Raw genomic sequence first — 14,099 nt, forward strand, 5'->3', positions numbered from 1 at the left:
GCCAAAAGATCAAAGACCCACATTGTTGAGAGCTTGGCCCTTAGACGTACGAAACATGATATCAACAAACCAAAATATCTTAATATATATATATATATCAATATTTTAAAAATTTTAACATATAATAAAACCAATATTACAAACCATACAATAAAATATGAGTATAGGTCTAAAATTACAATTTCAACAATAAAAATAATTAAAATATAAGTATACTAAGAAATACCAATATTACAACTTAACAATAATAAAATTTTAATTTTAAAATAAATTCTAAACAAAACAGGTTGATTATGTATTAAGCATGTGGACCCGTTTATAAATCGTGTCTTAACGAGTTAACCCATTTTGATCCAAACCTGTTAACATCAAACCCAAACCCACTAATTTCGTGTTGTGTTTGAGTTGGGTTTACGGGTGGTATTACATATTACCGCCCCTAAGTAGCAGGGACTTGCTGCTCAGCCTACTCATACAGTCAATCAAACGAGCAGATAAGATCAACAATTTTAATGCAATAGATGGGATACAATTAGAAATTTTAATTATGTGAGTGTGTATCTATTCTATTATATAAGAGCCTATCATGTGTGAACAGTATCTACAGTAACTTTCTTGTTTTGCCATGTAACTTCTCATGTGTCTTGTTTCTATTTTATTATGTTTTCTTTTGTGTCCGTTTACATAAGGATATAAATGTCTTTTAATTTATTTATTTTTTATTTGTGTCCATGGGTCAGTAAATCAGTGTCAATATATTATTTTAATTATGGGAAAGGAGACGGGTTGTATCAGTAATTTTATGTATCCAAGTGCTTGTGTCAGTATAAAGTTTTTCATTTAATTCTTTTTCTCGGTAAGTGTCACTACATAATTTTAATTATAGGAAAGAGAATAGCTTGTGTTAGTAATCTCTGTATCCGTCGACCCGCCTCTCAATGTCTTTACCTACTTGCTAGGTTACCTTAAACCATATAGTCCAATACCTCTAGCCATCGTTCGTCTTGTCATTTATTGCTTCTATCTTGCTTTGTCTTTGTTCTTCTCTAGCTATTGTAGTGCTTGATCAACCATTTCCAGGCTCACCACACCGAGCCCTATGGCTTCTGCATCTACTTTGAAATCCAGATCTTCGCATGGGTCAATGAAATGTATTTCTCATCTTTTCCCTCTTCCTTGGGACATATATTTTCATATATTTCTTAGTTTTTTTTTATTGTATTTTTACTTTCCATTATGTTGTTGTAAGTCATTTCTCTTATCAAGATTCTGTGAATCTGAGAGTCAAGTTGGGATTTTTTTTTTCTTTTTTTTTTTGGCTGTTGTGTTCGTTCAACTCTCACCCAGAAATCACTCACCCAATGCAAAAACCATCCAGAAACCCAACCACCTTCATTCAAGTCCCGCCGCTACAATCACCCACAACATTGCAACAAAGAGAATCACAAACCCAAAACACCTTCATTCAACTCCCAGCTAGAAACCCAACCCAACCAAACTTGGGATTTGCGATCCCAAGTAAGATTCTTTTATGGGTCTATGGTGGCACAAAGCGAGAAAAGGAAAACCCTAGAGAGAGAGAGAGAGAGAGAGAGAGAGAGAGAGAGAGAGCGGTGTTGTGGCTAGAAGGACGACGTTGCAAAACTGCAGCCGATGTGATGATCGACAATGTGTAAAGACCCATCCATTGTGGAGAGGGAAAATGGCAGTGAGAGAGAAGGGGGTGGCATAGGAGGGGTAATGAAGGAAGCGATGACAGTGTGGGGGGGGTGTGGGCTACGATGGCTGTTATGGCCTCTCGACGAACGGTCGTGGGCGGTGGAGAGGGAAAATGTCAGTGAGAGAGATGGGGTAGTGCAAGAGGGGAAATGAGGAGGGATTTTCACTCCTTTGCAAACAATGTTGTTAAATATGAAATGGGTTTTTATCTCTGATGAGCTTATGGGAATGCATGGGATGGGCCAGCAATGCACAAATGCATATTATAGTGGTGCCTTGGTTGCCTTGTGGTTTGCCTCAACCATTGTTGGTGCTATTGATTCTATTCCACTGGTGTGTATTTATATGTTTTTTGTGTTAAGTTAGTAGTTCCTTGAAATTATGAACAAGGTTGTTTTCTCATAGTCTGGCAAGCTTAATTAAGTTTGATGTAATGAAATCAGTTCACCAAGTTGATGGAAGTAGTGGGTCTTGGCTATACACTCTAGTTCAATTATTGCTATATGATCTTTAAGGTACCTAATATTATGATTGGATGTGGAATTACTTGCATTGTATGAGGAATCATGCTAATTCATTTCTACTATCTTGCAGAAAAATAGGGAAGAGTTGATTGCTAAAATTGAGGAGTTTAATCGAGAGGTTCTTGGTTTAAATGATGATTGATTCATGAGTCATTTAATTGTTTGCTTTGTGAAATAGTGATTGGGGAGTTATTATGAATTTAGATAAGGTGTCACAAATGTCTCCTTGTTAGTTTTCTAATATGCCAGTAAATAAATAATTTTTGTTTCTACACATAGGTAGTTTTTTTTCCACCTTTTTGGTTTACAATGAAGGGATGAATGTTTAGCTTATCAAATGATAATTGAATGGTATGAATTATTGTTTTGCCAATGTTGAATTAAAGTGTTCTAAAATTAAGAGTGCATACAGTATACACAAGACCTCTTTTGAATAGGGGAGAGAGAAATGTTGTGGTTGAGGCACTACAGGAGATGAGATATTTGGCTCTGCCCTTTCTGATATGCGATTTTTGAACATTGGTGGGATCCACGCTTTTATCAAATTCTAAAAAGTAAAAATTATCTTATCTTATCTTATCTTGTTATTCAAACATATTTTTTTATAAACTATTTCATCTCATCTTAATTTAAAATTTATACTATTATTTAAAATATTTCATCTTATTTGAACTAAACTACGTTGCAAACTATTTGAGCTGAAAAATGAAACCCATTTAATTAACATGTTTGGTTTTTACCTTATTAAAAGAAAAACGCATAAATTTAGCTTCTATTTAGGTTTTTCTTTTTTCATGCTATCTTTTCTTTATTAAGTTATTAAATCAGATAAAAGAATTTTAATAAAAAATAATATATCTACTTGTAAAAATTTTGTAAATTAGAGAAGTGGATAGTTAATAAAATAGAAACATAGAAAATATGCAAAATAAAATTTATATGTAGTCATTCAATGGTTGATTTTGTTCAAAGAAATTAATTTTAAAAAACATAGATGAATCGGATCAAACAATTTTAATAAAAAATCATATATATACTTGTGAAAATTTTGAAAAGATGGTTGAATCAAATTGAATAATTTTAACAAAAAATAATATATTTGCTAATGATATATTAATAGTAGTACTTTCAACTAGGCATACATGCCTTAGGCACGTAACATCCATACTAGTGTGTATATATACACACACATGCATAATCCTAATTCTCTCTAATCACACTTTTCTTTCTTCCTCTACTGATATTGAGGTTGTTTGGAGAATAAGTCAAGATGATATGGTTTTAAATAAAAGTTAAATATTGAATAAAATATTATTAGAATATTATTTTTTAATATTATTATTTTTTTGAGATTTGGAAAAGTTAAATTGTTGATTATATTTAATATGAAAATTTGAAAAAATTATAATGATGAAATGAAATGAAATGAAATGAAAGGAGATTGTTTCTTAATCCAAATGGCCTCACTTAACACTCTAAATTTGTACAAATAATTTTTGAAAATATTTACTTGCAAATGGGGGTGTAACTGATCCGGTTCTGTCCAGTTTTATATATTTTTTAGAACCGAACATGTATATATCGATTTGAAATTTAAAAAAGCGATACCGCACTGGTTATACCCTAAACTGGTACTTCCGGTTTGTCCAATTCGGTCCTATTTTCTCGATTTTTTTATATATTATATAGTATATAATAATATCGTGATATTATATTATATTATATTATATTATATTATAATATATAGTTATGTAATTTTAATATAACTATTAATACAATATACTATAGTGATATAGAATTTTAAAATTTAATATTATATGAATTAGTAATCTATCATATAATATAAAATTATTTTATAATCTATTATATATATATATATATAGTATATATATAATAGCTAATATAATAGATATATTAATAGATTATAGAATATATAATAATAAACAAATAAATGAAGTGCAGGAAGTAAAGGCATGAATAAAAGTAAAGATCAAAATAAGATAAACTCAATTTTATTGAAAACATAATACTTACAAGGAGATTAATTCTCAGAAGTTTGAAAGGCAGGAGACATGGAAAGGAGTTTACAAGAGAGAAGTTTTGAGAGTGACGAGGGACTAGGATTGGCTTCAGATGAGAATTTCTGAATGCCTTTCCTCACTTACAAACTGCCTATTTATAGACTCCAAAACAGTACCTTACAATAATATTACTGACATGTACAGTGACTCATACACAGTAAATAGGCGGCTACATTTATTAAACATGGGCGGCTAAACAGTAACTAGACAGCTGGATGATTCTTGACTGACGGGCATCTTGAACAGTGACGAGCATCTTAAACAGTGTTCTGATAATGGAAGAAAAGGACGATAATCTTTTGGAATTACATAATCTGAGGGTCATAATTTGCCAGTTCCAATTCATACGGATCTTGAGAATCCATCATCTGTGAGGGATAATATGGTGAGTTGTCATGAGAATGAGAGGCCTGTTGGGATGGAGAGGCCTGCTGTAGTGGCGATGATGTTGTCTGCTGTGCTGGAGATAATTTGACTTGATGGTCTTCTTCTTCATCACTGTCTGATACTTGTGACATTGCTTCTGCTAATTTTTTCAAGTCTTTTTTATTGGTAATTGTTGCTAATTGAGCTTGGAATCTGCTTCTCTGAACAAGAACCTCAGGAGCCTTGGTAATTTTTGAGAACATTTTTACAACATGATCATAATTATACTTTTCCCACCATTTTACAGAGACTTGGCGGGCCAAGAACATAATATTTTTGAGAGAAGGATGAGGTTTGATGACATATTCCCACTTCATGATCCAATTTAATTTTGTTTTAAGAAAGAAAAGGAGAAGTGGTGAACAGTGTGATAATGAAGGTGGACAATCATTCTGTAATGTGAAAGCCTGAAGACTCTCCTGGAGAGGTGGAGGAAGAATGAGAGATTCTGGTCCAAATTGATCCCACCATAATAGGAACCATCGCGGTAGAGTCTTAATTTCCTGTAATTTATCAAAATGGAGAAACCAGGAATGGCGCAAATTCTTATTCTGTCGTAAGAATGTTTTGTTCCATGCTTGTTGATAATCGTAGTAATCGAAATAAGGAGGATCATATGGCTGAGAAAATCTTCTCGTCAAGTACGGGCTTTTTCCCCACTGTTCTAAGGTAAGAACTTGTTTAATAGTAACTTTGTGGAATGCAATGACCGGAGTTGCAGGTGGAGAAGGTTGAGATTGTAAAGAGCAGGGGATTTCAGAGATAATAATAGAATCAGTGTCTACTAAAATAAATTCATAAAAGTTCTGAGTCTTGGTAATGTTTTGGGGAACATAATGCCAATCTGGTAATAGAAAAGCGTCAAGTAATTTTTGAGGTTCAGATAGATGCTGTAATTCTGATTCAATAGGAAAGACTGGATGCCAATGGGATTTAAAGATAATAGGAGTTACAGAGGGCTGAGATAAAGGTGGAGGATTAATAATTTGAGAAGGAGAAGAACTAGTAGAAGAAACAGCTTTTGAGTATGTGGGTAATTTTGAAGAGGATAATGGTGAAAATGGATTATAGGATGGCCTAATGTTTTGTGGTAATGTCCCTAGTACTGTATAGGGTTTTGGTGTGACGGAAGGACAGGGTGAAGGATAAGGAGGAGAAGGTGATTTGGCATAGGAGGATTTGGTTTTCACTCTGGACTTTGAGGAAGACATGATTTTCCCTGTAAGAATTCTCGGGATAGAAAATCAGGAAGAGAATTAGAATCTCCTTTAATATGCTCAATATCAAAATCAAAAATACTTAAAATAGCTTGCCATCTTGCAAAAATTTGTTTAGCAGCCAAGTTTTTAACATCTTTTACTAAAACTTCCTTGGCTGATTTGCAATCAATTCTAAGTAAAAACTTTTGATTCAAAAGATCATCTTGAAATTTAGAAATGCATAATACAATAACTAAAATTTCTTTTTTAATAGTACTGTAATTCTTTTGAGCAGGATTCCAGCATCCTGAATGAAATCGAGTAATCTGTTCTTTTCCATCTGATAATTTTTGTTTCAAAATTCCTCCATAACCAAGATCAGAGGCATCTGTTTCAACAATTTTAAAGGCATCAGGTGATGGGAGTCCTAAGCATGGTAATTTCTTAACATGGGCCTTTATTTGTTTTATAATATTTGTATGTTCCTCTGTCCATGGAGGTGGATTCTTTTTTAATCTCTTGAATAATGGTTCACATAAAGGTCTAAGTGCTTGATAAAAATCAGCAACATAATTTAAACTTCCTAGAAATCTTTGTAGTTGTTGCTTATCTTTTATTTCATCAGGGAATTTATTAGCAAATTCTATGGCCCTACTTATTGGGGTAATAGTTCCTTGATAAATATCATGTCCAAGAAATCTAATCTTGTCTTGGAATAATTTGACTTTAGATGATGAAACTACTAATCCATTTTGTTTAATGATTTGAACAAAGGTATTTAAATGTTTCCAATGTTGTTCAATTGATGAAGAGAATATTAATACATCATCTATATAAACTATAGAAAAATGGGTAAAAGGTGTAAATATTTCGTTCATAATATTTTGAAATTCACTAGGAGCATTTTTTAATCCGAAAGGCATAACATTCCATTCATAATGTCCAAAAGGGACTGTAAATGCAGTTTTGTATCTATCTTTCTCAGCAATCTGGATTTGCCAAAATCCGCTTTTCATGTCAAATTTTGAAAATATAGTAGCAGCATAAAGTCGGGATAATAAATCTTTTTTATTAGGAATAGGGTATCTAATCCATTGTAAAACTTTATTTAAAGGCTTATAATTTATAACTAATCTAGGAACACCTCTTTCTAATTCTGCTTGTTTTTGTACATAAAAAGCAGCACAGCTCCATGGTGATTTGCTCTTTCTAATAAGTCCTTTAGTTAATAGATCATTAATTTCTTGTTTACAGAATTCTAATAATTCTTTATTCATTTGAATGGGTCTGGCCTTAGTAGGAATATTCTTTTCAGAAAATTCTTTTTCATAAGGTAATTCGACTATATGTTGTTTTCTACTCCAAAAAGCATTAGGTAAATTAGAGCATACTTCGTTTTCAATTATATTTTTGAAATTATTAATTTTTTGGATTAATAAAGGATCTTTTAATTGTTCTTCAATTCTTTTGTATTTTAATTCTTGTTTTAAGAAATTTATTTGTTTTTCTTTTCTTTTGATTTTGACTTTTGTTAAAAAATTAATTTCTTTAGTCAATGATGCTTCTTTTAAGGAATTAATCTCTCTTGAGACTGGAGGGAATAAAAATTTAAATTGAATTTCTTTTCCTAATATTTTAGTAGAAATTCCTTCTTCTGTTACAGAGACAGGGTAAAGTAAAGCAAGAAATGGGTTTCCTAATATTACTTTGGTGTTGATATTTTTTACTAGAATGAATGTTGTTTTAAAGCAAATTCCATTATTACATATATGCGCATTTGATAATTTATAATTTATATTTAATTTTGCTCCATTAGCTTGAGATAATGTCTCTTTTGTTTTTTCAAAATATTTAGAGGGTATTATTCCTTCTTGTATGCAGTTTAAATCTGCACCTGTATCTAATAAGGCTATTGCAGAAAAAGAGAATTCTTCATTAATGGAAATAGTTACTTCAGTATACCATTTTTGAAAATTCATTTTATTAAGTATGTTTATAAAATTATCTGATTCTTCTTTTGTAATTTTTACTGAGCTTTCTCCTTGTTCTTTTTTATGAGTGTCATTATTTTTATCTATTTTTAATAGTATAATTTCTTGTAATAGTTGTTCATTAGAAACTTCAAGTTTGGTATTAGAAGCTTTCAAATTTCTAATTTCTTTCTTTATTTCATTAATTTCTTGATGTAAATCTTTTAAAGTAATATTTTGTTTTTCTGATTGAAATCTATTTACTATTTCCATAAAATCATATGATGAGGGGGTTGAATTGAGTTCAAAAGTCTTGGGATTACTAAAAGTATCTTTTAATTTTTCTAAATATTCTTTTCTTTCTTGTGGATTATTAATTTTATCTATTAATTCTAATATAATATTTTCATGTGAAGATAATACGTTAATAGTTTTATTACAGATACAATTATTTCTATCTAAACAATTACAAACATGAATTTCATCTTCTTCTGACTTGTTATCAGAAGATTGTTCTGAAAAACTTGATTCTTTTAATTGGTAAATTTCATCTTCTTCTGAAGAAATTTCATCTTCTTCACTTGATTGTATAAAGATATTTAATAATTTTTCTTTTACTTCTTCAGGTATATCTAATTCATTAATTTCTTTTTTAACCTTACAATTTGATGCATAATGTCCAACCTTTCCACATTTATAACATACAATTTGTTTTTTCTTTTTATTAAACTTTTTTGTATTCTTTACTGGTTTCTTATATACGGATTTTTCATTGGGTTTTTTATAAGGTTTCTTATAATTTCTTTTCTTAGTTGGATAAGTTTTATAAATTCTTTTTCCTTTTTTGTGTCTTGTAGAAGGAGCTAATAATGGAGAATAACCAAACTGTTCACAAAAGGTACCTAATTCTTTTGTAGCAAATTTCTTTTCTTTTTCCATTTGCTTTTTTAATCTTATATCATTACACATAGTCAGACCAGTTCTATTAATAGAAGATATTATATCTCCATACGTAAGATTAATAAAATCAATAGTACCATCTGATTTTACTAAAGATTCTCGTACCTTTTGGGCGAAGTAATATGGAAGTCCGGCTATGAACTTTTCCTTCCAGTATGGTTGTTGGCAATCATCTCTGATCATAACTTTAGTTAGAAAGACATCTTTATACCATCTAAAATCAGATAATCTAGGACATCTTAAATTGATTAATAAATCACTAGTTCTTTCTTTAAATTGGGAAGGATCACCTACAAAATGTTTTGTTAATATAAATATTAGAGTATTAACAGCATCTTCTATAGGTTGACCATCTTCTGTCTTAATCTCCTGCAGATTTTCATCATGCTTATAGGCACTTAATATTCTTATTCTTTGTTCTTGTGTAAGATAATGATCCCACCAGCCTTTTAATTGGCCAGTGAATCCTGTAACTAGAACATGTGCTACTTGATGATCTGATCTTCTACTGGCTTTATAAACATTAGCTACCATAATCATTTCTTGAAAATGATTTAATATTTCATATTCAGATAATCCATCTATATTCCATTCATATAATGCATCTGATGCAAAAGCAGATCTCACTATATGTTCTCTTTCCTCGAATTGTATATCCGGAGGGGTAGGCCTTGGATACCAATTTCGAGTAGTAAAAGTATGCGTTGCTGATTCCCTAGGATAAAATTGCCCACTATGATTTCCTTTAATTTTGTTTATCTGTAATTCTTTAAATTGGTTTTCAAGATTATTAATTTCAGAATCAGATAGATCAGGTGAATCTGTCTTACTTAATACATTAATATGAGATTGTCTTGAAGTGGATGCATTATTATCAATATTTAATTTTTCTAATTTGCTAGAGATCTGTTCTAGTAAATCTTCTTTAGTCTTGGAAAAACTAGATTTTAAGTGAGCAGGTATTTCATGGGGAATAAACAAAGGAATTTCTTTAGCTTCTTTAACAGGAGTTTTAATAGGAGATATTAAGTTTTCAATTCTTTCTAATTGTTTACTCATGGTTTTTAAATATAAATTAGTATAATTATTTTGTTGGATTATATTATCAGTATTTTTAGTTTCTGGAGAAGTTAATCTCTTTATTGGTGATGCTAATATTTGTGTATTTCTTTGATTATATTTAATAGCCTCAAAAGGAGGGTATTCTTCATAAATAATTTGATTATTTTCTACTTTAACCCATTGATTAGTGGTCCTATTTATAGTCGACAACTGATTTGATTTATATATTTCAAACCATATGAAGAAAGGTATATTAATTTTTATGCTTTCTAAATATTCATAGTATTTTACTTGGATATAATCTCTTTCTAGTTGTGAGAAAGTAGAGAAAAATAAAAGTCTTTTCTGCTTATTTTCTTCTTTCATATAATCTTGTTTAAGATATTCTTTATTGATTTTGAATTCTTCTTTACTCAGGGTAAATATTTGGGAATCATCTCCAACTACCTGTGAATAGGTTGGAGAAGAAGGTTCAGGTTCTTTATTCTGATGAGGATTAGAAGAGGATGCTGAATCAGGGTGATTGACTGAATATACAGGTGTATCAATAATATTTCCAGGAATAATTCCCCGGACTTGTGTATCTAGATTTTGTATTTTATTTCTAGAGACTGAAGTCATTGTAGATCTATTGTCAAAATTTTGAAATCTATTCCTACTAATTGTAGATCGTGGTGTATGGTAACTGGAGGATGCTGGAGAAGAATAATGAGAAAATGATCTCCTAAAAGGTTGGAAGGCAATTTGGACTGTTCCGTCCTGGTTTTGATCTATATAATCTAAATCATCTTTAGAATTATTTTCTACATTCGGTAATGGAATAATATTTTCTAATTGCCATTCATTAGGAAGAGTAACCTGATTCCAATGAATTTGTTTAGGAATTTGTATACTAGAATTTGGTGTACTAGATTGTAATAATAATGTATAGCCCTTTGGACTAGTAATGAGAGCTTGTGGCTCTAATGTTGTTTTCATTAATTTATAATGGATTCTATATACTACAGTTAAAGGATGTGATCCTTTCATCATATGATAGCCATTTGTTTTAATATTTAATGTTAAGGCATGTAAAATATTAGAGTCAAATAATGAGAGTGAATAATTAGGATAACAGTTAAAATATACTGGGCCTTGGAATAAACTAGATTCAACCATGCCAAGTAATGAATCATGGAAATTATAATGTCTTCCATCTCTTAAACAGAGTAATACTGAAGCATTTAGTCCATTTCTGGTAAGTGGTTTTACAGCCACTTGTACTAATCCAATATGTATAAATGAATATTTCTGTTCCTTATGGTGTTTAATGGCTTCTTTTGTTAATAGTTGTAATGATTCATAATCATTATTTAGGCTAATAGTCTTTTCTACTGTTTTAATTGTATAATTTGTGAGGAATGATAATTTTGAAGAAAAAGTTGAATATTTATATATTTGGTTTTTAGGTACATTAGGAATTGTCCAATCTTGTAAATTTCTTTCTATGTCTATAATGCTATAATCTTCTTGATTTACATTTTCAGTTTCTAAAGGTGTGTTAACCGTAGATGTTTCAGGTTTGAATAAAGAATTCATTGAAATAGAATTTTTATGCAAAGATTTCCTATATAAAAGAGAAATAAGTAGATTAAGATCTTGAGGGAACACCACCGGGACCACCCTTAAAGCCTCCTTGGCAAGATTGGGCTGACCAACGGATTTTCACGGCTTATAATCTATCATATAATATAAAATTATTTTATATAAAATTATATATATTATATATATTTTTTATATATATAATATAAAAAATAATATAAAAGCATTTTATATAATATAAAAAATTAAAATATATATATATAAATTGATTCAGTCTAGTCCGATTTATTACATGTTAAAAAAGTAAAAATTAAAATTAGACCAATTTTGATTTGTTTTGAAAAAAATATAATCAGTACCAGACCGGTCGGTCCAGTTTACGAAATTGACTACCCACACGAAAAACCTAACCCGATCCGGGTCGGTTGACATGAAAATTGAAACCCACAAGGGGAGAGTCGTTGTGACTTGTGTTCCAATTCAAGCCCTCGAAAGGATCACCCACGTCAAAGAGCGAACCCTCGAAGATCTCAGCTTAAAGGCTGGCTCGCTTGGGGTCTCTTTGCTCGCTTCATTCAGTAATAAACCTTAGCCCTCACTATTGCAGATTTTCCTTGCTGCTGCGACTCTTCCTTCTTGCTATATATATTCTTGTTTTTTACAAGTTAAATCAATGCTCATTTGAATGCTTTTGTTCTATTTTTCCCTAACGATTGAATTAATGTCCAGTGCATGTGGTTATAACTTCTTCTTGATATATTGCAGGGCATTGATGAATAACATATTCCTTTCAATTTTCACTCCGCATATTTCCGCTCGAGGAAGACCGACACCGATATTATATTAGTGAATCCTGATACAGAGAGATTCTTCAAAGTTCCTAAAATATCTGATAAAAGAGTAAAAAAACAGAGAGAGAGCTCCCGTATCGGTAAAATGGCTGGGAGAGTGGAATCTGCCCCATTTGATTGGATGGAAGAGAATAGCGTGCATCAATATGAGACTCCTGTAAGAACTAAAAGGAAGGTAAGATCGAAGAAAAAGGAGTTTCTTGGTTGGGGATCGAGACAGCTCATCGAGTTCCTTCAATCGATTGGAAAAGATACGAGTGAGCATATCTCTCAATATGATGCTGCCGCCATTATAAATGACTATGTTAATAACAACCACCTTCTTCACCCCACAAAAAAGAAGAGAATTCTTTGTGATGAGAGGCTCCACTCAGTTTTTGGAAGGAAAACAGTAAGCCGAATCAAAATCCATGACTTGCTGGAACCACATTTTGCCGAAAACCAAGAGGAATCGGATGAAGTTTTTTCATACAGCTCTGATGAGAGGGAGAACGTTTTGGAGACGTATGAACAGGATAATATCTCGAGTATGGAAAGAACAACCCACCAAAAGAAAAAAGTTTCCGTAACTCCGACAAGTTGTTTTGCTGCCTTAAATCCTCACAACATTAAGCTTGTCTACTTGAGAAAAAGTCTAGTTGAAGATCTTCTCAAGGACCCTGAAACCTTTGAAGATAAACTACTAGGAAGCTTCGTCAGGATCAAATCTGACCCTAATGATTACCTTCAGAAAAACTCTCACCAGCTTGTCCAAGTCACAGGTAGTCTGCTAATTTCTAAACCCTGTTGTATGGGCTGAAATTTTTATCTCGTGGCGTTTTTTTCCACTATTATACTGTATTGTTTCACAAGCATTCAGTAGCTTGTATTTACACACACCCAAAAAAATAATAGAAACTAGATATTATACCACTCGAGAAGATAAATATAAAACCATTAACACCTAAGAAAAATAATCCCTCTTTATTGGTTTATTTGTACTTTTCTTAAGCGATTATAATTGAAATTTGCATTATATAGTGAAGTCTTGTTTCTTATCAACATGACTAATGTTCCAAATATAATTCATGTGTCCGCTACAAACCACTGACTAGATGTTTTCAGTGAGCTCAGTTTTCACGATTTCCTTGTACCTATGTCTACATCCTAACTAGATGTTTTCTCTTGTATACATCAGGTGTACTTGGGCTACGCCTATTCCTCTATTAGTATTAATAAAATCTCTTTTACCTATCAAAATAATAGTAATAATCCAAATTGCTCTTAGTATATGATTAATTTGCAAACACTAAAAGCATTAAGTGTTGGGAGTTTGTATATGCAATCTCGGAAAGTTAATCTATGGTGGTTTTATAATATATTCCCTAGGTATAAAGAAGGCATCTGGAACCGGTTGTACGAGTATGGAAGTCCTCCTTCAAGTTTCCGGTGTGGTAAAAGACATACGTATTGGCATGCTTTCGGATGATAACTTTTCTAGTGTAAGATTTTTTCAAATTAATTTACAGCTTTGAGCCTTTTTTTTTTATATTCCTGAGTGTCCGGGCCAGCTTGCGCGCAACTTGACTAATGCCAAAGGGCCCTAAAGTTAATGGCCAGGTAAACCTCCAGTGGCCCTAAAGGGACTCGAATTGGTGACCACTAGGGAGCAAACCCATGGCTTGACCAACTAAGCTAGCACTCAAGGTTGGTCAGTCTGCATTAGTTTGCAAACTACAAATTGGCC

General features: G+C 31.5%; 1 protein-coding gene across 10 annotated transcripts in view; it reads left to right on the top strand.

The window, feature by feature from the left end:
- Positions 1-928: 928 nt before the first annotated feature.
- Positions 929-14,099, top strand: part of LOC122313881 (uncharacterized protein At5g08430) — a 39,903-nt gene continuing 26,732 nt past the window's right edge. For 8 of the 10 annotated variants that reach the window (XM_043129168.1, XM_043129173.1, XM_043129175.1 and 5 more), the window contains exons 1-3: positions 11,951-12,100; positions 12,288-13,134; positions 13,742-13,854. In XM_043129168.1, coding sequence (XP_042985102.1) covers positions 12,459-13,134; positions 13,742-13,854 — 789 coding nt within the window. In that variant the 5' untranslated portion in view covers positions 11,951-12,100; positions 12,288-12,458. Of the gene's footprint in view, positions 1,152-11,950; positions 12,187-12,287; positions 13,135-13,741; positions 13,855-14,099 lie in introns of those variants that run through there. The other 2 variants (XM_043129169.1, XM_043129170.1) reach the window with 2 other exon arrangements.

Source organism: Carya illinoinensis, chromosome 6, assembly GCF_018687715.1.
Source record: "Carya illinoinensis cultivar Pawnee chromosome 6, C.illinoinensisPawnee_v1, whole genome shotgun sequence".
Taxonomy (NCBI): domain Eukaryota; kingdom Viridiplantae; phylum Streptophyta; class Magnoliopsida; order Fagales; family Juglandaceae; genus Carya; species Carya illinoinensis.